The sequence below is a fragment of the Colius striatus genome, chromosome 10 (assembly GCF_028858725.1).
Source record: "Colius striatus isolate bColStr4 chromosome 10, bColStr4.1.hap1, whole genome shotgun sequence".
Classification (NCBI taxonomy): Eukaryota; Metazoa; Chordata; class Aves; order Coliiformes; family Coliidae; genus Colius; species Colius striatus.
Window position 1 is genome coordinate 7,138,054 of NC_084768.1, and position 26,407 is coordinate 7,164,460.

Consider the following 26,407-nt stretch of genomic DNA (forward strand, 5'->3'; position numbering starts at 1 on the left):
CTGAAATTATTAAAGACTGAATTACTTAATACCTAAAGTATTAAACACTAACAGGTAAGTATTGAGCACAGTATTAAAGTGGTTTTAGAGGCATCCAATTCTGCGTAATTCTGAACATAGGTGTAAATCTGAGAAACACCAGGGATGCAGATTAAAGGTGGTAGAATGGTCATGCCACGTGGAGTGTCAGGATCAGACAGTGTTTAGTCAGAACTTCAGACTTACCAGTGACTCAGATGCTGCTAGAAAGAGAGAATAGTAACATTCACTATAGCTCATCTTTGTTCCATCTCATTGCTAGCTGTTACTGTCTCACAGGCTCTCATTTAAGTCATATTCCATGATCCTGAACAATCCAGCTTCGATCCTACAGGTCAGGTCTAGCTCTGGCTTACTTATTTCCTGCAACAGTACAAGAGTATTTAAGTACAAGTCTGCAGCTAATTTGGAGGGACAGTAAAGAGTCAAGACCTTATTCCCACCTATTACTTGTTTTCAGCAGATTCCTACACTATGCAACTTCATTTTTTTAACTTAGGACATTTCTGCTAACAGTATTTTAAAGAATTAATTAGTGTCAGTTCTCACACAATACCTTAGTCCACAAACTCCTTACTTTTCAGTATCTGCAACAGCTTAGTTTGAGTTAAAGGCTTCAACTGAAGTACAATAATCTACAAGTTTTGAAATGGATGTTGCTGCTGCTACTAGACTACATACATGACACTAACAACATATTCTAAAACTCTTGCCTCCCACTGTGGTTCACTATATAAGAACTTCAATTAAAAAACGTTCAACTACTTAAAAATTCAAGAGGTAAGCATGAAGTAACTAGGTGCAAATGGAATCTGATTTGTCTCATATTACAACCTGTCAGTTCTAGAACAAAATTCTGACTTTCCACAGATTAAAAATTATTAATGTGCAAACTCTGCCATGCCAAGACATTGGTAAACTTCAGTCTTACAGTTCACGTTATTCACAGCAGCTTGGACTCAGACACATTATTTGCAGTAGAGATGGTTCCTCATAAAACTAGTTAGGATAAAAATCTTCTGCACGTATTTCCCAAGTGAACAATGATTTTCACAGAATTATGAGATGTTCCATCAGTTGATGTGGTGGCACAGCAAATACTTTCATCCTGTTCAAGATCTGACAAAGTGCACAGAAGAGTCAAGCATGCAGGGGTTTTGTTTCCTTAACAGAGCACTGGAACACCAGAAGTTCTTCTGGCCTCTGTCCAACCATTCAGTGGCACTGCGTTCTTTGACAAGCCCTGTCACAAGGTACCAACTGAAGGGCAAGAGTTAAAAGAGCTACTTGTGTCATCTGAGTAAAGAAAGGCTTTTAAAAAAGGCTGCAGATCATTTTTATCAAATGTGGTAGGCCACCTCTAGTGGCAGGCATCAACAGCATCTTCTGCTGGTGGAGAGGCTAAGAATCATTGGTATGGGAAATTTTCTTCCACAGTAGTGTTTTTAGGTTATTGAGTATCAAAGAATGTTCCATTTCCATCTGATTCGCTGTGACTTTAAGGGCAATACACAAGTACAGTTGTTTTTCTAGTTCTTCACGGATATCAGGAGGAGCACCACGAAGCAGATAGTCTTTCAGTAGCTGACAGACTTTTGCCAAGTTTGGCTGAATTACTTCTGTTGCACATCTCATTTTGCTTTGGTCACATAGAGTTCTACAGTCTGTACCATAAATACAGTCCAAATCCGATTCACATTGGCGATCTTTGATTATTTCCTTCAAATTCATTTCTGGGACAATTTTTCTCATGTCTATAATTTTCAAATCATATTTATCATTATATCCCAAGTTTTTGGTACTTGTATCACACATAAAAAAGTTTCCATAAGGTCCATGGAAAATATCTTCCACAAATTCTAAAAGCCCTATAGCTATTTTTGCCTTTCTTGGCCATGATGGAGTAAACCATTGGTCCATGCTTCTTCTGAAGCCAGAGGGAATAAAGAGTTCTATAATCCATGGAAGGCTGATTCCATAGAGGGAGGTATATTCAACTTTCTCAGTCACATAGAGATCCCCACAAAAACCCATCAGCTTGGGAGTATGTTCTTTGTCCTGCAAGATCACCATTAACGGAAACTCATCTAACTGCAGAAGTGCCCATGCAGATTTTGCCTCTGGCAAAGAAACTCTACCATCTTTGTTTCCATCAGCAAAAGACAGGATGAGATTAACCAGTGCTGAAAGATTTCCTTGTTCACCCAATTTTGCCTAAAAGCAACAAATGAAAAAGATTAAGTACCATTTCATTAACTAACCCCAATCCACCTAACTCCTGTTATTCTCCTCCTATGGATAGCATGGTGGGGTATGTTACGCACTAGTTTTCATCAGTTATAGCTATTACAGAGCTTGCAATCAGATGCCTGAAAAGCTCCCTCTCGGTTCTGTTTTCAAAGGCACCAAGTCTTCTGAAAGTACTAGTTTTTGCATTTCAGAATGGAAACATTAAAATTCAAACCTTGGTCACATCAGCCTTTAGAAAAGCCTTACCAAGTAGCTTGCTAAGTAAGACTCCAGTCTTAGAAAAAAAGTATGTAGAATTCAAATGTTTAGATCAGGCTTAGACTTCAGCTCATTAAACCTTACAGGTGTAGAGAAATTACAGTATCTACATTTTGGGCAACTGTAAAAAGTACTAAAGACACACTGGGTTCAAATCCCATATGATAAGTGTACTGAAATACTTTACTATTGATTTAACCACCTCCATCGTATGGATACAGAGAAACAAGCCATTGCTGGAATCACAACTGTTTCATTTTCAGCTAGGACTAACACACACAGGAAGTCACATAAACTTTACCCAATTTCCTACAAACTTAAACACCTGTTGCTCACCCCTTCTTAGAGATTAAGCTATGTATGACAACTGCCATTGGCTTTACAGGATTACATTACATATATGTGTATGTGCACATATATGCTAACTCAGCTAGAACACCATTACTTCCACCCCTGGAGACACAAGGGCTATGACAATAGTAAGACATTAAGAAAGAAAACCTAAAATCAGTATGGACACAGCATCAAAGTGATTATATTATGAACATTCTGAAGTAGCATTAAGGTAATTGAAATATCACATTAATATAATACAGAAAGAACTTAGAGGTATGGCTGGCCATTCTGGTTAGAGATTCCTGCTGCTCAGTTAACATGGTAACTCTTCTCAATTGTGAGCACTTTTTAGTTGTGCTTCAGGCTTTGTACTTGGTGATAGGAACACCAAAAGCAGCAAAACCAAGCTACTTCAACCATATTTTCTATACAAATATACATGAAAGCTGTCCACAACCAAAATGCATACCAGAGTCCATCTGTTAAAAAGGAAAAAAAATAATTGCTTACTTCAAACTTCCAGGTTAGCACCTCTGGGAAAAAGTATTTTTGTGATGATTATTTTTCCCAACATGCACTTGAATAAGGCTCATACAACAGGGCATTCTCTTTAGCTGCTGGAAAATAAGCCTTTCTGTCAAAACAGACAAAATAAGCATACACTTACTTTAAAAAGACCATATACCATTTCTTTGAATTTCTCAACAGTGGTTCCTCTTGTTGGTTTATCAAACAGGGCTACTTCCTTCCGTGGTTCTCGGTCAGTACCAAAATCAAGTTGAGCAGCTTCTTCTACCTGGCATTTTATAACACCATGCAGGTTTCCCCAGATTCCTAAATATATCTGTGCAAGAAAAGAGGGGGAAAGGTAAGAAACACTGTTTTCCATCATCTAAAGATTATCTGTACTCCAACCACTGCTTCAAGAGTCAAGGAGCAACATAGACTAGAAAATAGAGTCCTGCATACAGACAATGCAAACAGCACATTCAAACAATGGCATCTTCAAATACAATACAGTACTGCATGTACTCAGGAGACACTACACTGTCAGAATACAGAGCCAGCCTGATAAACAGTATTTTGGCATTGCTACCACCTTTTCGTACCTTAAGAGGCTGCTCCTTCTATTTGAGAAGCAGGAGAGCAGAAAAGTAGCATGCTGTACAAAAGTACAGTCACTTTGTCAAAATGCAGAAGAACCCAGTATATTTGATGTATATATGTTTCTAAAATATCTGTATATGTATTATAAAATAATAATACATCACTCAACATATAATAATCACATATAATATTACATACAGATATACTCTATGCATAATTTTGTAATATTAATGACATATTATATATTCTCTCTATAAGAATATTATATACATATATCATAGAATGGAAGGGTTGGAAGGGACCTTTAGAGATCATCTAGTCCAACCCAACTGCAGAAGCAGGTTCACCTAGGAAGGTCACATAGGAACATGTCCAGGCAGGTCTTGAAGACATCCAAGGAAGGAGCCTCCACACCCTCCCTGGGCAGCCTGTGCCAGTGCTCCCTCACCTCACAGTGAAACAGTTTTATCTTATATTTAAGTGGAACTTTTTATGTTCCAGCTTCATCCCGTTAACCCTTGTCCTGTTGCTAGATATAATAGAAAAAAGGGATGTCCCAACCTCCTGACACCCACCATTTAGATAGTTGTAAATGTTAATAAGATCTCGCATCAGTCTCCTCTTCTCCAGACTAAACAGCCCCAGTCCTGCAGCCTTTCCTCATATGAAAATGTTCCAGTCCCCTGATCATCTTGGTGGCCTTGCACTGGCCTCTCTCCAGAAGTTCTCTGTCCCTCTTGAGCTGAGGAGCCCAGAACTGGACACAGGACTCCAGATGAGGCCTCATGAGGGCAGAGTAGAGGGGGGGGAAGAACCTCCCTTGACCTGCTGCCCACACTTTTTGATGCATCCCAAGATGCCATTGGCAGCATGTGTTTAAATGAAGTTTGAAATAATCTGTATTAAACAGATACAGCTTGCTGATGCTAAGGTCTACTTGATGCTCCAGATAATGACACTTCAGTGGGAAATAATGAAACTAGGTTGAATGAGTAAAACCATACCTGATTATTTGGCTTTGTTGATAAACATTTTCCAAAATACAAAGTTTCTTTAGCACAAAGACTGCTACATGCTGACCCATCAATAACTCCAGTCTTGTATTTATCACACTGAAACAAACAGGCAGAAAAACATTTAACAAATTGGCCAAGAAAGGAGGCAACAACTGTATTTCTCCCAACACCTGACTCCAGAAAGAAAAATGTAAGAAAACCATTTGAATAACCCTGTACCAAAACACTGTTAAGCAATGTAATTTATTTTATCTGTAATTGAGGATAAAATCTTACTTCAAGATGATGGAATATCAGAATTTGATTAATTTACACGTAACACTGACTGAATTTGCTGGGCAGGTAGTCATGACAAACACTTTCAAGGCAACTATACTAAATATACTTACTATCAATTTCCTACAGTCATGTCCTCTGCATAGTTCTGTGTAGTTGGAGTACTGAACATACATAACCCAGCTGCCAATAAATACTGCTAGCCAAGAGACGAAGAGGTACTTCATCCGCATGTATGAGAAACGTACCTAGAGGACACAAAGAGAAAACATTCTTTGCAATTCATTCAGCAACAGTCAGAATGACAGAAACAAACATGATCCACTATTTCACCTTTAAGAATTTGAATTCCGCAGTGATAAAGTAAGCAGGCTGTATGTGTAAGGGGTGGGGGGGGAATTAGACTTATGCAGGTGGAAGGAAAATTAAACCACAAATAAACAGAAGAAAAGGTAAGAGCCCCTCATAGGGCAAGACAGGCTGCAGGAATCAATCAAAATTATAAACTGCCAAGCTCAAGTATTTGCATTTTGCTTTAAGATCAGTTACTTATGTCCCACTCCTGGTAATCTCAATCCAACATATCAGAAATCTAGTGAAAAAAAACCTGCATTAATGCATAAATATGCAAAACAGACACACTCCTTCCTTGAAATTACATCATTTCATTATGGAATTAAATTCCTTTGTATTAGTCTCACCTTCAGTGTCTTTACCATAACCATATGCAAGCCTTTCCTGTTGATTCTGTGGCCTCACATTCACATTTTTCACAGAAAGCCATGATCAGCTTTAGCAATAGGGTATAAGGATAGTGCTTGAGAGCAGCTATATTGGGTCAGTTCTATTAGTATCCTGATCTTCAGTAATAGAAGCAGATGCCATTGAAGAGCGAGAACATACAATACCTATCCCAACTGTGTTCCCATTTTCCTCTAGAACTTGCTTAGACAGATCTAATTTTCTGTATTCACTAAATCTCAAACCACTTATGTTTCATGAATTTACTCAGACTCTCTTAAAATCCATACAGGTTCTTAGTATCCACACCTTTTAGCAATTAATTTCACAGGTCAACTGTACACTGTACTAACATTAGGAACTGGACTTCATTTTGCTTAGAGCTGGTTCATATTAGCCTTGTTCATATGTTGGAAGAGATGAGTTACCAGTTCCTGTCCAATCTCCCTGCCAGAGGAGGACCACCTAGAGCAGGTCACACATATGACTGAGCCCTTAATTTTATATCCTATTACCATTCCATTTTACAGCATAACAATTCTAAAAAATAAACATTTGTGACATTGTGAATCAAGGACAAGGTACACACAAGGTGTTTTAACACTTTCATGTGTGACAATACCAGTCCCAAATTCCGTCGGACTCTTTTCATGTGAAAAACTGAGCGCCTTTTGGCTGTATTTTGAGAGAAGCAGGCAGACATTTCTTATGGCCAAGCAACTTTCAGATACAATGCTGTCAAATCAAAGACCTCAGTCTAAGGAAATCTTAAGTCCTGTCCCTTTGTCCCACTCACTCTCAACAAAACCAACAAAAATCCCAAGCTGAATAATGCAGTAAGTTAACCCAAGACAGAAAAGCAGAAACTTGATGGTATGACATTTAAACAGTTCTAGCATACATATTTCTCATTGTGGATTATGTCCCTGCAAAACACACCAAGTTCCACACCAATATAGTGTTTGTGGTTCCAGGATGCTAATGAAGACCTATCTACAATCTCTTCAATAATGTAAATGTAGAGACAAAATGGATTAACACTTCTCCTGAGGACAAGCAGAAGCACATCATTCCACCCACAGGTAATAACTCATACCTAAGTCTAGATCTGAAAAGTTAGTCCAGTGCTCTAACCACAATTTTATATTTCTTTTCTTCTACAGTAGAACAAAGACATTTTGATGTTGTCTTTATGTGATCCACTAAAGCTCGTTCAAGTTTGCACACTCTTCACCTTGTTCAGCATAAGAATTCAAACTTCCAGTAAAAAATAAGGAGCATCACTAAAGCTTATTTGGGACCAACCTTAAGCTTCAGACACCTTGTTGATGTCAGTTTTAACATACTTGTATACAAGACGAATGCAAGAGGCTTGACTTGTGAATATTTTCATAGAATCATAGAATGGGAGGGTTGGAAGGGACCTTTAGAGATCATCTAGTCCAACCCCCCTGCAGAAGCAGGTTCACCTAGATCAGGCCGTATTGTGATGGTTTTGGCTGGGCTAGAGTTAATTTTCTTCATAGTATCTGGTGTGGGGCTACATTTTGGATTTGTGCTGAAAACAGTATTGCCAACACAGAGTTGTTTTAGTTATGGTTAAGCAGTTCCTGCATAGTGTTGAGGCCTCTTCTGCTTCTCCTATGACCCCACTAGTGAGCAGGCTGGGGGTGCACAAGAAGTTGGTAGGGGACATACCCAGGAGAGCTGATACCAACTGACCAAAGGGATGTCCCATACTGTATGGTGTCATGCTCAGCATATAAAGCTAGGGCAAGGAGGAAAGGGGAGACATTCAGAGTGACAGCATTTGTCAGCCCAAGTGTGATGGAGCCCTGCTGTCCTGGGGAGTGGGGAAGGAATTCCTTCTTTTGCTTTGCTTGTGTGCATGGCTTGCGCTTCACCTATTAAACTATCTTTATCTCAACCCATGAATTTTCTCACTTTTACTCTTCCAATTCTCTCCTTCATCCCACCAGGATGGTGACTGAGCACCTGTGTGGGGCCTCACTGCCAGCTGCCAAATAGAGTTTTTTTCCTGCTTTTGTTCTGTTTCAGTTCTGATTTTCAATCACATATTTGGTCTTGCTTAGATTGCAATTTCATTATACAAATTGGTCAGTACAGCACAAATTGCTTTGCCCCTGATTCTTCACATGTCTGTACTGAAGCCCATTTTGTTGTAATTACACTTAAAGAACTGTTAGTGAGTTCATATCATAGATGAAATCAGGAAGCTGACCTAATTTGCAGTAGAAGCCAGTAAATAGTTAGTTGTGTCAGCACAACTGCAAGATAATGCACCTTGGCAAAACCCATAGAAATATTCTGAAGTAATTTTCTAACAATTTAAACCTATTTGCCCTCTTTTTAAGCATTGTTCCTCCACTGTCAGGGCTGCAAGTGAAGAACATCACACACACTATAATACATTGTTTTAACCATTCATGGTGTAGATTTTTGAAGAGAGCAAAATTAATAATCTTTTCTGTGGTATATACAGCACATTCATGTACCAAAAAGTCACTTTAAAAAACAAATTACTGTATCCACCCACAGTAAATCATGTTCGTTGAATCCTTGGTCTTCTCTAAACACCCATGAATAAGACTAAATATTAACATTTATCATTCATTAATGCAAAGATTTTGTTTATGCTGTCTAAGAAGCACTATCAGAATTCTCAAAGGCTCCCTGTGGTACTGTAGAGGTCTAATAGTTTAAAGACACTATACATCTTTAATATAAATATAGGTTAAGAGGAACATGGAATACAAATATCAAAAACCACATTTACTAAAAAAAGATCTGGCCCACTTTAAGACATGAAGTGCTTGAGTACCTTCTTATTTATATGTAACTAATGAGGGAAAGGTAGAGGAACGTGGGATTGTCATGCTAGACTACATCAGTGGTCCACCAGTAAAGATGCTTTGAAGAAAATGCATTAAAAAAAGAAAAAAACAACACTCCAGCAAAGAATTATCAGTACAAATTTAGAAACCAACCAACCACATATTTTATCACAAGTTGATTCAGATCACATTTTCTTCAAAATAAAAACCAAAGATAACTAATAGATACTGAAAGCTTATCATAAGCATCATTATTTTGCTGCTAGAAGTCTCTGACAGACTCATCTAGAAGTGAACTTTCTGTAACCATGAAATGCCTCATACCCTCAGTCCCTCCAAATCAGGGCTGAGGTTAGCAAGGATATAGTGTTAAACAGATAAAGAAGTAAAACTTTATGTGTTCTAAGTAGAGGATTTCTGTTTCCAGGACAGCTAGCTTCTCAGCTGATGAACAACTTCAAACTGTTCTTCAAATTTATGAAACTAAGCAAATGTTCCATTGGTAACAATCAAGATTTAAGCTGAGAAAAAGAAAATAGAAAACCTGAATCTACTTCAGAGTGGACTCTCAGCCATGTGCTGAAAGTGTGGAAAACTTACGGAGGAAGGTCTGTGAGGAGAGGGAGGAAGTAGGTTACAGAAAACAGCAATAGGAGGAACAATATTACCTAGCTTTGAAAGGAAGGGAAAAGACAGACTGCAGCAGAGGTAAGCAAGTCAACTGTTTTAACTTTTAAAAATGTGACAAATAAACTGCATGCATTACACCCCTTCCTCTTGGAAGAAATAATCCAAGAAAGCTCAGTTCCAAAACATCCAAATGGATTCCATTCCATGCAGCTGTGGTCCCACTGCTTGCTTCAGCTGTGCACCCCTATTCCTTCATGCAGTGTCATTTGACTTGATCTTAAAACTGCCTAAAGGGAGACGGACACAACAAACTGCTCTTATTCTAATGATAAATCTTGACCAAACAGTTCCTTCAACCAGTTCTTCTATGATACATTGTTTAGCGTGTTGTAAGACGGGAATAATTTCTGCTATTTTCCTCAGAGCCACAAAGACCTTAGCTGGAGTAACATGTAATTTCTTCTAAAGCATGAAATTCGCAATACCGATGGAAATTGGATGGAGTACAAAAGCAGACCAACAATAACACTATGTGGTTTACAGCACATTTAGAAACAGCTTAGAAATGTATGAGGAAGCTTTGGGTAGGGAAGACAGAAGAGTTCAGAAAACCCAGCAGGGGGCTGGGTAGCATTAAAAGAAAAACAAACAAACAAACAAAAAACCACCACCAAACATACATAAACCTTTCCCATAGAAAGAACACCACTAAAATGCCAGAACGCCAAGATTTTCAGCGCAATTTCCTAGCTTAAAAAAGGGTAAAACACCACACCTACATGCTTACAACTTCAAGAATCAGAAACTTTCTTGCAAACCACAGTACTTTAATGGACTGAAAAAGTCATCCAACATGTGAATCACCAATAAGTGAGAACTGTTAGTTTACCAACAGGTTCAGAAATATTTGTCCACCACTACCTCCTACAGAAAAGAGCCAAAATCTTCCTTCAAGCTCAGGCAGATTCAGCCTCATCTTTCTTACAGATAATTTTCTATATTTAGTAATTTAAAATTTTCACTTACTAGTTTTTTCCTTTCCAGTAATCATCTTGGACTCTTTGCTTCTCCAGTTTTAGTGTCCCCCTCTTGAACCACTTACTATCTGCTATTCTTTTTTTTCCAGCTATTTCCAATCTATTTCCATATGATTCTGCAATGCTGGCCTCAGTTCCTGTTTTCCTTCCTTGTCTTCCATTCTTAAGTAAATTTCCAGCACTACTCAGTGCCTCATTCACTCCTTCAGTTTCTCCAGCACAACTTTGCTTCTTCAGAACCCGTGTCCTGAACTATGTACAAAATGTGCTTATCATCCACAGGCATCTTGTTGTAACTCTGGGAAGCCAGCAGAAGCAGTATGGCAAAGCACTAGGAGAGTGTCTCTCTTCCTGTTGTCTATTTCATAATCAAAAGCAAACTCTAAGGAGAGCATGTGGGTTCTTACTCTTACACTCACACTACACAACATAAACCAAAACAAAACCAAAGAGATCTATTCTTCCTCAGTGGATCTGTCCCAAGAAGGCCAGGTTACCAGCCCTGAGGCAGCCCTCCAGCAGAGGTCTCTTGAAACACAGTTACGAACTGAGACAGGAACCAAACCAGTAGATCAAAAACATTTAAGGTACAGGACTGAGGGGTCACCTTATCTGGATCAGTTGTGAGCATACAACCAGATTTTCCTCAGTTCAGCTTGAGAACACAATGCGCTTTTTCTTTGCTCCCTTTGATACTTTCCGCCGGTTGAAAGACACACGTCACAATAGTTTTAGCACTTCCAGTCATGCAGGTTCAATGCTTTTCATAATAATTTATTCAGTTTAAATCTTTCTTGGCTGGTTTCACCATGGTAGCAATACCAATGCATGCTCTGTAGTACAATTCCTAAATTTATCTAACTAGGGGAGTCATTCATCTATTTTTACTTTGGCCTAACATTTCTGTAACTAGACACAGCATCAAACAGAAACAACCACCTTCTTTGCCTTTCCAAGCCAAATAAGACACAGTAATATTTGAAGAGAGGTATAAAAGTTATTTGTAAATAAAACAAGGTATTTTGATAAAAGTAGATCTTACTCAATTATTGAAAACTATGACATGAAAGCATGTTCATGAGTTTTCCGTACTCACCTTTTTATCAAGATTGACTTGTAGTCAACCGAGCAGCCAGCTGCCCCTTACTTCCACTCTGTTGTCTAAATCCTGTGTCAAAGGTTACCACCACACAGCAGAGTCTGTAGAAGCACACACGGTCAGGTCCCATACTCTGAGAACTATCTTCATGAAAAAAACATTTTCACTGGAAGTTTCCAGTAGTTAAGCTGGAGTAGCTAAGGTACAGGAGCATACTCTACCACTTTAGCTGTACATATAGTAAAGTAACACAGCATGGGATCAGAGGAGTGTCTCGGACTACTCCCAGCAAAACTCCACAAAGCTCAGCCTCCTTACTAAGTAGATTTAAGATCATGCCAAGCTGAAATGAGAATGGCTGCATTGGCAAAAGCTGACTCAAATCGCCCTTAACTTCTTGCATGTACACTGTCACAGAGCTAACTTGAGGCACTTTATTTTCCATCTAAATATATACCAAGTGTAGTGTTGTGAGCCTAATCTCACACAAAGTTTCATCATGTATTTCATAAAATAAATACACAAGCTGCAAACACAACTCTGCAAATACACAGAGAACTCCTGCAACAAAACTTTTGACCATCCAATCTGAAAAGGATCTGTGTTTTTAAACAGGTTTTTTTTTTAACAGTTATTCTACTGAAATTTGCTGCCAATGAAGAAAAAAAAAAGGGGGGGGATCTTGTTTAGGTTTCCTACCAAACCTCTCACATTTTTCACTCAGCCTAGTGCTACTGAGATACACTGAAAAGAGCAAGAAGAGAAGGGCAGTCTCCTATCCTCCATCCAGCACTTAGCCTACAGCTTTTATGTATAGGAATGTTATCTGCTTTCTCCAAAAATGTGTTGAGTTTTTGGTTTCCCTTTGTGGGGTTTTTTGCCTCCCTTAAGTCAACAGCACTAGTACAAGCATCACAATTTAAAAATTCAGTAGCAAAGCTGGGTATTTTCTCTGGCATTTCATGTACTTTCAAGTGTCTTCCACTGATTAAATTTACTTATGTCTCTTCAAATTAACTTTTTTTAATCCTACCAGCAGTTATATCTTGACCTGCCCTCTGCACATTCTTAAACACTTTCTCTATAAGCTTCATTCTTCAGATAAGTCTAGGTATTATTTCTTTCTGAAAGTAAATAAAAGCACGTTAAAAATAAGCTGAAAAAAAAAGTTTCCAGTCTAAGCAGCATAATTTAATTAATTTAAAACCGTTAAGTTCATGGCCTTTTTCTTTTAGCCACAAAAGAGCAGGACTGACTATGCAAATCTGGAGGCAAGGAAGATCCAGTTAACACAATGTGTATTCAATTACAGCATTTTCTACTTTTTTCCTCTTCAAGACTGCTACCTATAAAGAAAACTACATGCAGAACATCTGTTCTCACAATGAAAAAGAACTGAACTTACATCTCAATAACATTAAAATTCTGCACCACAGAAACATGCATGAATGTCAATGCTTGGATCCATGCTGACAAAGGGTCACTGTTAGATTTACTTAACTCCTTTGAGGCAGGTAATAGCCGATGTAGTTGTATGGTCCAAGTCCCAGTTGACTCCATATTGCTCTCTATTTAGCATTCCTACTAAGTACTTCCTCTAAGTTTCTTATCAACTGAAGGAGAAAAGGAACCTAAAGGGAAGGGGGTTTTTTCCCCCTTTAAATGGATATTGTCTCAAAACAAAGTAATTACCTCAGGGCACAAGCTATAGCAAGACACCTCTTTTCTTCTGGTAAGCATCAAGCCTTCTGGCAACTTTAAATGCTTTCCCTTAGATGCAATTTTTAATTCTATTTCTCCAATGAGAAGTATGATTTGCCACAAACTACCACAATTTAAAATAAATTCCACCTTTTGATACTCAACAGCGTGCATAAAAGCAATCCATGGCAAAAAAATGTTTCAATATAAAGTTTCTGGGTATGTTTACCTCAACATACCAACATGTCTTCCAGGTGGATCTCTAACTCTACCACACACACTTTCAGAATTTTAAGTAACATAACAACTTTTTTTATTATGTGAAATGCTACTCACAAACAAGAAAGTATACCAAACACGATGGAAGGCAGTTTTCAGTGTTTCAAGCAACATCTATGCAAGACAAGCTCATTAAAGTTTAAAAAAACCCACATGGCTGGCAGATTGTTTTGAACAAGCAACCACAAGAAGGGCATGAATGTCATTTACAGATACTACCTGCAAATATATGTAATATTATTGTTCCACAGCTGCAGTCAGTCTGGAAAATAAGTCTTCAGAAAACAGGATACTAGGGCAGAGTTTGGATAATATTTTTAAAGTATTTGCTTTCTTTCAATGAGATTTTTATTTTTAGAAGTGAACCTTTCATAACTAATCACCCAGTCCTTAATAAAATATTGCAGAATACCTACAGGGAGAACTAAAAATTATTTTATCACACCCTCATTTCTATAGACAATTTTGACAACAGTCTTCCAAAAGCCTGTCAAAAGACTCTTCTCTACAAAATGTCTTCTATTATTAAGATTAGAATCAGAAATAATAGTAAATAAGTGCTAATTATTATTAATATTAATATATTGATATTACAGTAATTATTATCCTTCATCTATTTAAAAAGTAAGATACACTGATTTCCTCCAAAGACAATATCTGTTGTTGATTTGGTCTTTTTAAACCATTTCTAATAATCCTAATACTGTAAAACAAATAGCATACAAAACTAACGTTAAAATCTGAGAAAGATCAATAGAAATACATCTGACAAGTTTAGGCAAAACTATTCCACCTATAAAAACTGCTTCAGAAGCAAAGCTTCTGAGACAATAAACCCTCTTGACTCCTCAATGTTTCTTGTTGTCTCCTTCCATGCACCTTAATCATACTCAACTTTAAACCAAAGCGCCATTTAATGCAATTTCACATTAAATATACAGTATTTAGTACAATCTCGGAGACCAACAGTGGTCTGCAGGCCTCAGGATAACTACAGGGTATTGAGGACAGGAGAGAACACTGCATATATGGGTTTATCCAAATTTGTCCAGAAAGGGAATGTATTTGGGACAGAAAGTCCTCCCCAAATGCCATTTGACTACATCATACACTTGGCAGGAAGTTCTGAAGAAGCTAGACTTTTTTTGTGGCTCGGCACTCTGCAAGGCAGTTGTGTAGCTTTTGACTTGCAAAACAGTCCTGCCAGTTCAAAGCATGGACAAGAGTATATGAAGACCACAAAGTTTCATATTCTTTGATTCAAATGTAATTACTTTTCTAATAAGGACTTCCTTACCATGTTCAGCAAAAGGCCTGATCATTACTTGGTTTCTTTCCATAGATCCCCCCTCTTAGATGTCCATGTCCTCCCCAGAATCAGTCTGGGAGTGTACCCATCCTTCATAGAATCACAGAATGGTAGGGGTTAGAAGGGACCTTCAGAGATCATCTAGTCCAACCCCCCTGCATAAGCAGGTCCACCTAGATCAGGTCACATAGGAACATGTCCAGGTGGGTCCTGAAGACCTCCAAGGAAGGAGACTCCACACTCTCCCTGGGCAGCCTGTTCCAGTCCACTTCATCTAGGAACTGTCAGAACTGATGCACATGTGCTGTACTAATGCAGCAGGGACATAGTTTTACTGAGCCCAGTTAGGTCACATGTGTGCTAATGCACCCCGAATACAGCACACTTAACTGCATATAGGCTATAGAGATCATTTGAACACAACTAAGTCCCAGACATAGATTAGGAAGAAATGCATATTGACAGATTTCATTTGGCATCATGACAAACTGCTAGGTAACTTAATAACAATGTACTCAGGGCAACAGAAGGACTGAGAACTTTATCAACAAAAGGAAGTGTTCAAAACAAAAAAACATGTTTTCTCTTTTTCTGCTCCACTCTTCCATCAGGACTTTTAGATCCCAGCAAGGGAATGGAAGAATGAAGGAAAGCACTTGCAATGCTTAAAAGGATATTACAGAGTCAACTTCTTCCATCACTTTTATATTCTACTAAGTCATGTGCACTGAATAATAATTAGACACTTATCCCCCAGAACAGAACTAGAAAACCACTTCTGGCAAAACTCAAGCCTGGATGCACTCCAAAGCATATGGAGAATAACACATTAAAATGCAACATAACTTGCCAGTTTTTTAGTAAGCATACTTCTTAATTAAAACATTTTTATGGTTAAAGAGTATGAAAGTGTTTGTTTACTACTACAGAGAACTTATTCTACAAAGTATTCCACATAACTTTAGCACACAAATCTCCAAATCCGAGTTGCTCGTCTCTTTGGTTTACATACTAGCAATAGGAAAGAATCAATAAAGGAATTGTAGGCTGATCCATGTTAGAAATTCTATTTTCTTCTCTGTCAGGTTGGTTTATGGATCACAGGATGCATTTCAGATAGGTTGACATGATAGCTGAGAATACTAGCCCACACTGTCTTGGATGCCAGATACCAGACACGTTCACATCTTTGAGATGCTCAAGACCACCCTAGTGTCCTGAATTATTTTTATCCTGAATAATCAAAACAAGTAAACAGAGTTGGAGATACCTTTTGAAATAAAATAACGACCAAGATGGAAAACAGGATGTTTCTCCTTAAAAGGGTAAACAAAACAAAACAAAACAAAAGGTAATTAAAATCTTAAAGATGTGATACAGGAACTTTCTCATATATAGGACTTTAAAACTTCTTCAGTTCTTTGGCCCTCCAAAAACAGTCTGTTGTACATTACTGAGTCTATGGGACATCTCTGAAGAGTCCATAAAATTTGTCCAGAATCTCTGGAAGCCAGAAAGCTTCCAAGCATGAACATGCTCTTTACATGATTTTGGTCACAAGCCATCCTGCTGGCTTGCCAGCAGCTTGATGATACAATTGGTGACTACAGTTACCAGAATGAACTTCAGGACAATATCTCCCAAATTTGGGACACTAACCTCTCCTAGCATAATATAAAATCCCAAATGTTAATTACCCAACTGTGGAATCCTATAAATACAGTTAGATTTTTTTTTTTTTTTACTTTTGGCATTTAGTAGCATTTGAAAGTTTGTCTGGTTCAAGTTTATTTTGGTTTTTATTCATTTTATTATTACTACATTATTTGCTGTCTGTGCAATGGGAAAATTCTGTATTTCAGAGTTACTGTTTGTGACAAAACTTGAGCATTTTGAGTACCCTAACCACGAGGTTTTGGGCCAGGGCAAGATATTTAGGAGTCCACCTTGCTCTTTTTACATGAACTGACACTTGGCAGCACACATCCTTCTTAGCCAGAAAGAATTAACCAGTTACCTACAGATCTATCATTCTGCATAAAAACTAAAGAACATTTGCCATAGAGTATCAGCTGCAAAACGATTCATAGCAAGAAAGCTACTGTTTTGCAGAAGCTGATGTTCTATCAAATCACTTCACAGTACAGTTTTCAAAGACTCTGGAATACCAGCCAACAAAATTTGGAAGTCACTCAGAAATATCTTCCACTGTACAACCACGTTCTCTGGTGTGATACTTGAAATATTGCATAGCAATGCTGTGCAAATCCTTTTCATCTTGCTTGTAGCTATACATCAGTGAGTTAAAGTCTAGCACTTATTTAGAGAGCATTGACTTCTTGGGACAGAAATCTCAATAAAGCACTCAGCAATTAGTGCAGTTTAACCATGACTGCATTTGTCAAGTAGTAACAGCAACATGCAGTGACAAGAAAAGCCAATATATTGATAGCTTGCTGCTATTCTATGGGTGCATCAAATATCAATAAACATTCACAGTCTACCACATAAAAAGATATGTTAATGTTCGATCTCCTCAAACAAATCTGTAGAACATTCAAATGTAGTAGAAGAAAGCACAGTCCAAAACATTTTTTCAAATCTACAATAGAAACAAATATTTAATTTATTTGGCTTTTCTCATATATAATCTTGCAGTTTTGTTGTTTCTCAGCAGATTTTTGAAATCACATATTTTGCTTGAAAGGCCTTAAAGTAAATGTCAAGAAGGAGAAAAATGTTATCAGACATCATGATACACTGATCAGGGAAAGCCTTATGAAGGCAAAGCAGACAATTCAGAGAAGCCTAGTTTGAAAAGAAGAATACACATTACAAATTCATTTTTATTTGTACCAGAAGCTTTCTCCTATGGGAATACAAATGCTGTACAACTACTCAGTAAATAGACAGACTGATATTCTCTGGTCTAATAATGACCTGGTACTGATCTAATTTGTAGATACACACCAAAAAAACCAAATACTAAAGAGGGTAAGATTTATACCCCTATCTGTACACTTCTTAAACATTACATCCCATCTAAGGTACTTCCAAACAGAAAAAGATTGGAAAAGTTCCACACAAGGAAGACTTAACACATTCCAGACTTTGAGACACATCAGCATACAGTTTATATTTTTTAATCTAATGATCACAAAGCATTATCAACGGATGACCAACATATAAGTAGCATATGTAAGAAAAGTAAATATGCTTATCCCCTCCAACTCAGCAAATGCTCATTTTGGTTACAAATTAATTAAAACACAATTAAACAGATAAAAAGGAATCCCAGAGAATAACCCTCAACATACCACAACATCTCAACTGACTAACATTTTGCAGCAGAACTTCCTGATAAACGATAGTCACAACACTTCAACCAAAATATCCTTACATTGACAGCTTAAATAATAGAAACATATACTTTTACATGTAAATACACACGTGTCTATAAACATATAGAGGAACGCATGGAGGAACTCCTGCACAGCAAAAACAAAGTGCCCGACATTAATTCTTTTAGGACACATGAAAAAATGCGCTTGTTCATGCAAGCTCTAGTCTAGTCTCGATGGCATGGACGTCCACAGCACCAGCGACAGGTGTAAAGGAGGGACGTGCGGAGAAAAGCATGAGGGATCCTGCGGGCCCTGAAACGCCGCGGGTTCAGCTGCCCAACGGAAAATCTCTTGGGAGCCCCAGGAAGCCGGGAGAACCGGCGGGCAGGCGGCCGCGTAACAGGTCCTGCCGGCGAGCAGCGCGGGCCGCTCGGGGAGGGTGCTCCGTGGAACTCGCTGTCTCCTGGAGACGGCAAGAGGCCCGATCCGACCGGCAGGAAAGGCGACAAGCGCCGCGGCCGCCGAGGCAGCCCACCACCTGCTCCTCTGCCCCAGGACGCGCCGCCACAGGGACTGCCGGCTGCAGCCTCAGCCCCGGCGCCGCAACCTCCCGCCAGCGGAGCCGCCGAGGAGCAGCGCGGAGCAGCCGAGCCCCGTCCGCCGGCGGGAGAGAACGACAGCCGTACCCACACCGGGGAAAGCGGCGAGCCCTGCGGGGGGCGCCCGCTCCTGAGGTAACTTTGAGGGGCGCACAGCGGGAAGGCTGCTGGCACCCGCCTGCGCGACCCGCCCGCCGCGGGTGACAGCCTGCTGCTGGCCTACCTGCGCGTAATGCGGTTTCTTGAGCCAGGCCCCCGGGAAGAGCCGCCTCGCCATAGCAATCACACATCCCCGCAGCGGGCGGTGATCGGAGGAGGAGCGGTGAGGAACGCTTCCCCGCCTGCCGCTGCAGCCGCGTCGCCGGGTAGGCACAGCACACGCGCGGCGACGGTGGCGAGGGAAGAGGCAGCGAGCGCGGCGGCCGCCTTCCCTCAGACACCGGCGGCTGCCAAGCGGCAGCAGCTGTCAGGGGGCAAAACAGCCGGTGAGCTGCCGCTTCTGCCGACACAGAAACGCGTTCGCGCTGCCACCCTCTGCTTAAAGGGGACCACCGCGATAGCTGTGAGGGAGCGTAGGCGGGGCTGAGGGGAGAAGGGGACGGCCCTCTCCCCTCAGCCGTGTCGAGGCAGTGGAGGGGGGAGGAGTCCGGCTTTTTCCCCGCTCCCGGGCCCCGAAGGGCAGGACTGGGGCGAAAGTGACGCCTGAGTTCTATTTGGTGCTCACGTCTCTCAGAAAACGCTCAGACCCTGTCTGAGGACAATTACGAAAAACTAAGTTAATAAATAACGTGTCTCATTGATAGTAAACAGGCTCCTGTCATTTGCTGAGCAGGGTATTAAAAACAGCTGTGGGCCTGTTAGAGTCTGAAACAAAAATAATATTTCCTCTAAAATAAGGAGAGGGCATTTGCCTGGGCCTTTATTAATGTCCATTAGGGACATCTACCTCATAAAATTATCTGTTACTCCTTCACCAGAGAATTCCTCAATGCTTCATAAAGCCCCAACCCATTTGAAATTAGTGGGAATACTGTTTAAGTAAGAGACCCTTCTTGTGGGAAGTTTGATTTTTGTTCTCCTTACATTTATGACTTGATTGTGACTTCTTTTAACACAATATGTTTAGCAGAGTCAAAGTCATAAGCTGGGAGTTTCCTGTTCAGATGCCTTTTGGCTGTCAGACTTTGGGAGAAAAGATTATGCCACTGTGTGGGGATAAAAATGAGCATGTTATGTTTTTTAGTGTTCAGTATGTGTAACAAAGAAGGCTGCTTTGATGAAAAGACAGGTCACAAAAATGCTACTGTAATAATAAGTTACCTTTTTTGGCAGGGTTTACTCTTAAAGATTTATATCTGGAAACCAAATGTTAGGAGCTCACAGAGTATTAAAACTGCAGAATTTAAAAAGCTTTGTACTTTAAGATTCAAGAACAGTGCTGCCAGAGTCACTCTGAAGTATAAACCTGAAAATTAATTAGTCAGATTTGGCACTTTTATAAAAGCAATTCTGGCTTTAATAACAGACAGCAACTCTCTCAGTAAGGATGTTTTCTTCTCTTCAGGCACGCCCAGATGGCCACGCTTTCTGCATCACCTCCTTCTAGAGTTCAGTGGTTTGCCCAAGTTTAGCTATATTATGGGCATAAAATGGAAAGGCAACGTGAGAGGAGACCACAGAGCAAACATATAAGTGTTTTGCTGAATAATCTCAAGCCATTACTTCATCCAGTGCTCTATGCCAACCCCTGGAATGACAGTCTGGGAGTAATCATGAAATGTGAGTCTCCCATATGGCTGGCAAGGATCTAAATGTTTCATCCCTGCTATGTCTGGATCCAAACAGTTCCTGGCATATGTTCATTAGAGGATATATTTCACTCTTAGTACATGAGATCTTGGTCATCTGTGAGAGCAGGTGCTTTATTCCAGCACTGAAGTGTTTAATTCCTCTTCAAGTACTCTTTGTGCCCAATTACTAAATGCTAAAAAGTACTTTTTTTAGACCATTTCATCCCTTTTCCTCTGCCTATTAAACACAGAATTCCCAGTTAAGTGTCAGTAGAGACATCTCCATTAAAAGCTAGGCCATTTAAGTCAGAACAGTAATAGAAAAGGTGTAACATGCACAGACTTGGCATTCAGTGTGCAAAAATCAAAGGCATATTCTGAAGACTGGGGGGCAGATGCAGAAAAGCAACAGAAGTAGTACATAAATCATACTTTATGTACAGCCTTTCCATTCACACATACCCATTTTTGTGTGCCAGTGCCAAAACTTTGATATATCTTAATGCCTAAGCAGTAAAAGTTAAGCTGATTTATTGCTATCTGTTCAAGTTTCCAATACAGCTGTATCAACATTGAGTATTGTTATTCTAGTGATGCAAGGTTTGTGTATGACAGAAATCAACTGCTGATTATACAAGTGCCATGTTCACCATTCACAGCATCAAAAGGTAAATGTGGTTTTACAACCTTCACTTTCAGTTCTATGACAGCTTGGAGTTTATTATATACTAAGAATAACTCAGAAAAAAACTAAGAGTGGTTACATGTGCTGAAATGTCTAGTAATTCTGGACATACAATGAATGGAAATGTGAGACTAATGAGGAGAATGGAAAACTACAGAGAAGAACTTGAATTCTTCAACATACTCAGTATAATGTGCGCCTTATTTCTTTTGAAGGAAAGTCTGTGTTACTTGAGCAAGTAATAGAGGGTTTAACATTAAACAAAAGCTAAACATTAACTTACTGCAATCGTACTCGACTTGTTTCTTAGTTATTTGACACAGCTGCACAAAATGTAACTCAAATGCTATCATAAGAGGCTCCATGGGAAATCCTTAGGGTTCACACACTCTCCCCACCATTGTATTATATGCAGGGAGCCTCTAGCTAGTGTTAATAATCACAAGACTTCTCTTTCTCACAGCAATTTTACCAGTCTTCCTAGCATGGCTTCCTGGATTAGTGCTCTTAAACTTTGGATATGGCTAAGAGATATTCTGGGAACCTGGGCAATAACATAGTTTCAAAGTATTACAGCATCAGTGAGAAAGGAATGATTTAGTATCTGCCAGTTGCCTTGTTTTGTATTTACTTTTAATTTAATAACTGTATTTACACAATATACAATATGACAGTGATTTAAAATAAAACCATCTGCATTTCCTAAAATAAAGTCTACAAAAAATTAGAGGTTTCTCTTCATATTACCCAGCTATCAAGGTGCTTGCTCAGTATTCTATCAGGAGTCTTTTTTATACAGACCCTACTTCATTGGGCCTGTCTTTGGGAAGAGAATGAAGATGTGGGGACATGTCCACTTTCCCACATGTTCCCTTCAGAGTGAAATTGTGTTTCTTTTCCCTCCTGCAAATTTATATCAACTCTGATTTAATCAGTATGTTAACTTTTCTAAGGTTGTATTTATATGGTCACTTTAATTTTGCAGAAATCCACACTGCTGCAGAAGCAGATGGTGTCACTTTCTTCCCTTGCTGTTGGTGCCCACCTCCTCCCATGGGTTGGCACAGCCATTTCTGTTTTATGAAGAGCTAGATCAATGATCTGAACTAAAAACAGTAATTTTTCTTTTCTTTCTGAGTTAGGTTAGAGGCAGTCCACTACCTTTCATCAGCAGCTTGGATTTACATCAGAGTAAAGTGGCTGTTTGCAAACACTGAAACTTATGTAAACATTCCTATATAAAAAATCATGTTTTAATACAATCAGATAAATGACATACATGTATGTGTCTCATTTGTAGCTCTCAGCTGAGGTAATCTTAACTGTTTTCAGAGATGCTGCTTAATTTGAGATACAAGTTTTTGTTTTGAGAGACACAATGTCTATAACTTTTTATGGTATATTGTTTCAAATTCAGAATATACAAGAAAACATTCCAGTTAATAGGTCTTAATAACCTAAACACATTTATAGGAAATAGCTCTTCATAAATTCAGAATAAAAAGCATTATATATACAGTCCTTTATATGTTAGAGGATGGAGGAAACTCCAGGAATACTCTGCTTTGAAGAAATTTGAAGGCAGTCATTACTTCATTAATAATCAATTGTAAGCAAATACTGAACTACTGTTTGCATTTGTGTTCTCACTGTTTCAAGGTCTACAAAAACAGAGTTCAGATTCAATCAACCAATAAAATAAAGTTTCCTTTTATTTCTGGATCGGAAATAGTTTGTATCATTTTCAGACAACTTACTTTTGCCTAATGATTTTTAAAATGTACACAGCTTTTAACATGGTTGTTTTTCTTAATTATCTAGGCTGTTTCCTTCTTTGAATTAGTGGCAAAATACAGTTATCATTTACTGTGTTCACATTGCTTGAAGTAAAATACTTGTTTTTTTCTGTTTATCTTACACTCATGGTAATGTTCTGTAAAAAACCCTAACATTTTTATGATTGGAATGTTAGATTCTGAATTCCTATTTATGGATTTTCCCACAAATAGTCTAGCTGGCCTTTTCTTAGTGCCATTTCCCAAAACTTCTTCCCTGAATGAGCACTTCCACCTTCCTCCTTACTTTATAAGGTAAGTCAGAGAGCTGGGAAACATCCAAGTCCTAGCTCACACTCTTTCAAAGATCTTACTTGAGTTCTACATACTGGATTCCAGTACTGAAGCTAGTAGATGCTGACATAAGGTGGATGATGGAAAGGAGATGTCAGCAGAATTCAATTCATAAAGAAAATGTTCATTTTTAACTCCTAAGGAAGTTTAATACTGGAACAAATTACCTGTCAGGGTAGTACATTTTTCAACATGTGGTCTACTTAATTAAGAGCTCTGACTTAAGTGCAATAAGGGAAACAGCTGCAATGGTTTAATGTATTGCTACCCTCAGCTGTCCTGCCATCCCCTCTGCCACAGGACGTTTTCACAACGGAACTGTTTCAGTTCACAGTCTGGCATATTTGCTTTAATTGTCTGGGAATGTTAGTTCAGACTATAATGCTAGACTCTGAACCTCAGCTAGGGAGGTACAGATACACCCTGCCTTCTGCCACCTATGGTAGAGAGGAGAACAATGGGCAGAAGAGCAACTACATATAACAGAGCTCCTACGTGAAGCCCTTTTCTCTCCTTTGCTTTCTTATTTAGACCTACTCCCATGCTATTCTTGGTGCATTCTTGGCAGAGAGCAGATGCCTTTTTCAATCCCTTGAGTAGGCAGTCTATTGATTGTATGTCATTAATTCCTGTAGCCTACTTTAGAGACAGGACTGTGGGTTTGGTGATAGAAAATGTCCCACTAGGCATAAGCTATTAAATATTTTAAATTTGTCAACATCTAAATTTCTACAATATTTAGCAGCAATTCCCACAATAAAGTAAAACTCTTTTATACTTAAAATTACTTCTGTGGGGAGTAAAAATGCTGCTAAGCAAAGTATGGAACTGCATTCACACACACATTTTCTAAGCTCTTTAAAAATATCCAAGCAGAATAAATTCAGTGGTCTAAAATATATATTTTAGCTCTATCTGTAATAGTACACATTTCTGAACAACTTGTATTTTTGACTCATGTATACAAAATAATAAATGAAAGACAACACAGTGACCACTAGAGGTTAGAACTTTTCTGAAGGTTTTTTTTTAATTGAATGACAAATGGCAATTTGGAGCAGTAACAGTTTAAAATTTTAAGTAAATGATCAAGCTCATGCTAGTACATAGGATTATATTTATCTGGATGCTTCATTTACCTTTAGAGAGGTATTACTGCAGCCATAGATTCATATATATACTTCAGAACAATATACTATAAAAACATCTTGTCAAATTAGGCTTATGTCCAGTTCCTGCAAAACTCTGCAAGCTTGGCTGTGCACAGCGCTGCAGCTCTCACTGACTTGCTCTGCCACATGGTTTTTCAGCAACTCTGAAGTTCCCAAGTTATTTTTCACCTGCCCCTTCCCAGCTCATTTTATTTCTGCATCAGAGTTATCTCTGCTACCCGGCTCTTCAATCTGGATGTAACTGTTTTGAGGCAATCTTATAACCTAGACCATAAGTATTATTCAATTATGTTTAATTAGAAGTTATTTTCAGCCTAGACTACTTCTGCAATGAAATTCACAGCACAAGTGAACAAAGTTTTTGCCTGCACTAAAGGTGCATAAAGAGCACCTGAGAAGGAGGTTGTGGTGGGTGGGAACTTCTTAAACCTAGAGAAAATGCATTGTGGAACTGCAACTCAAGTAATTTTGTTACTTGACAATATAGTATCTGTAAAAATATAGGCTTCAAAGATGTATTTCAAGATTGCTCTGTATGACTCTACTTCAGAAATCATGCTATTTGATATCATGTTTTTTCTTTAAAAGAAGCCAAGGCTGCGTTTTAGATACAACTAAGTCTATTAAAAATAGCTATAATTTGTCTAAATGTATAAACTATTGTCTTCAATTAAAGCATTCATTAACTCAGGAAAATTTATCTTTTATGATGAATATAGTCAGTGCTGTTACGGTGCAACTGCATGTCCTGAGTTCTCACTGTACATAGGTTCAGAGCCTTCTTTCCAAACAGAGAATTCAAATGACAGTACCTTCACACCTGGATAGATGCTGTAGCAGATAAAGCATTTTCTTTGGACTGAGCAGGCAATCAGATCCTTTCTAGACCTTTTATATTACAAAGTAACTGCACAAAAGGAGATATAATCCAGAAACCCCTATTTCCAACTTTGGGATTTGGGAGTAAAAAAAAAAAAAGTAGTGGGTGAGGTAAACTGAACAATTCTCTGAAATCACAGAGTCTTTCTTAGACTTCCACAACTCTGGTAAAGGTTAACTGGTAGCTGGTCAATGCAGTCACTGCATTTGACATAGGTAATGTTATTTCTTTGAAAATATTTCAGAGGAGTACAGACATTTATTTTCTATTTTCTATTTATAAATAACTTCACAAAATCACAGAATCTTGTCACAGTTTAGGTCAACTTTGATATGAGATTTGCAGAGTCCTCAATTTATTTTGTGACTCCCTCTATATGTATAAACAGACTTACTATGTGCTGACATCCAAGATGACCTCCTTTTATCCCAGCTTCTTTTTTGCATCCTGCAACTGTCCACATAAAACCTCTTCTGCATAGTATTATTTCAACCTGGACTTATTTACATAACTGAGTATATAAGTTTATGTACAGTTTTACTTCAAGTCAAACTGTAACCTCAACTATTGTTCCCCATCAGAAATTGATCATTACAATGTGTTTTAATTTAAAATCAGAACAAAATAAAAACCACAAGACTTTTCCATATTTTTTCATCCCTCTTCCCAGCCATCATGTATGATTCAAAATACATTCTAAACAGAAGAAAATTACACATTCAGCCTGTGACTAATTCATACTAAATTTGCTGTTACTGATTAAAAATGTTTTAAAATAAGACCTGGATTTACAGGTGTAGCAAGTAAGGATGCCTTTTTCACTACAGGCTGTCCACCAGTAATTAAATCACACCAGTAATCTGATACAGCATTAT

At 38.6% G+C, this 26,407-nt stretch overlaps 1 protein-coding gene across 2 annotated transcripts in view; it reads right to left on the reverse strand.

The window, feature by feature from the left end:
• Positions 1-865: 865 nt before the first annotated feature.
• Positions 866-26,407, reverse strand: part of DIPK1A (divergent protein kinase domain 1A) — a 32,814-nt gene continuing 7,272 nt past the window's right edge. The window contains exons 1-5 of one of the 2 annotated variants that reach the window (XM_062004170.1): positions 19,100-19,142; positions 5,396-5,530; positions 4,995-5,102; positions 3,551-3,727; positions 866-2,253 (exon numbers count right to left, since the gene is read on the reverse strand). In XM_062004170.1, coding sequence (XP_061860154.1) covers positions 1,441-2,253; positions 3,551-3,727; positions 4,995-5,102; positions 5,396-5,515 — 1,218 coding nt within the window. In that variant the 5' untranslated portion in view covers positions 5,516-5,530; positions 19,100-19,142 and the 3' untranslated portion in view covers positions 866-1,440. Of the gene's footprint in view, positions 2,254-3,550; positions 3,728-4,994; positions 5,103-5,395; positions 5,531-19,099; positions 19,143-26,407 lie in introns of those variants that run through there. The other variant, XM_062004171.1, reaches the window with a different exon arrangement.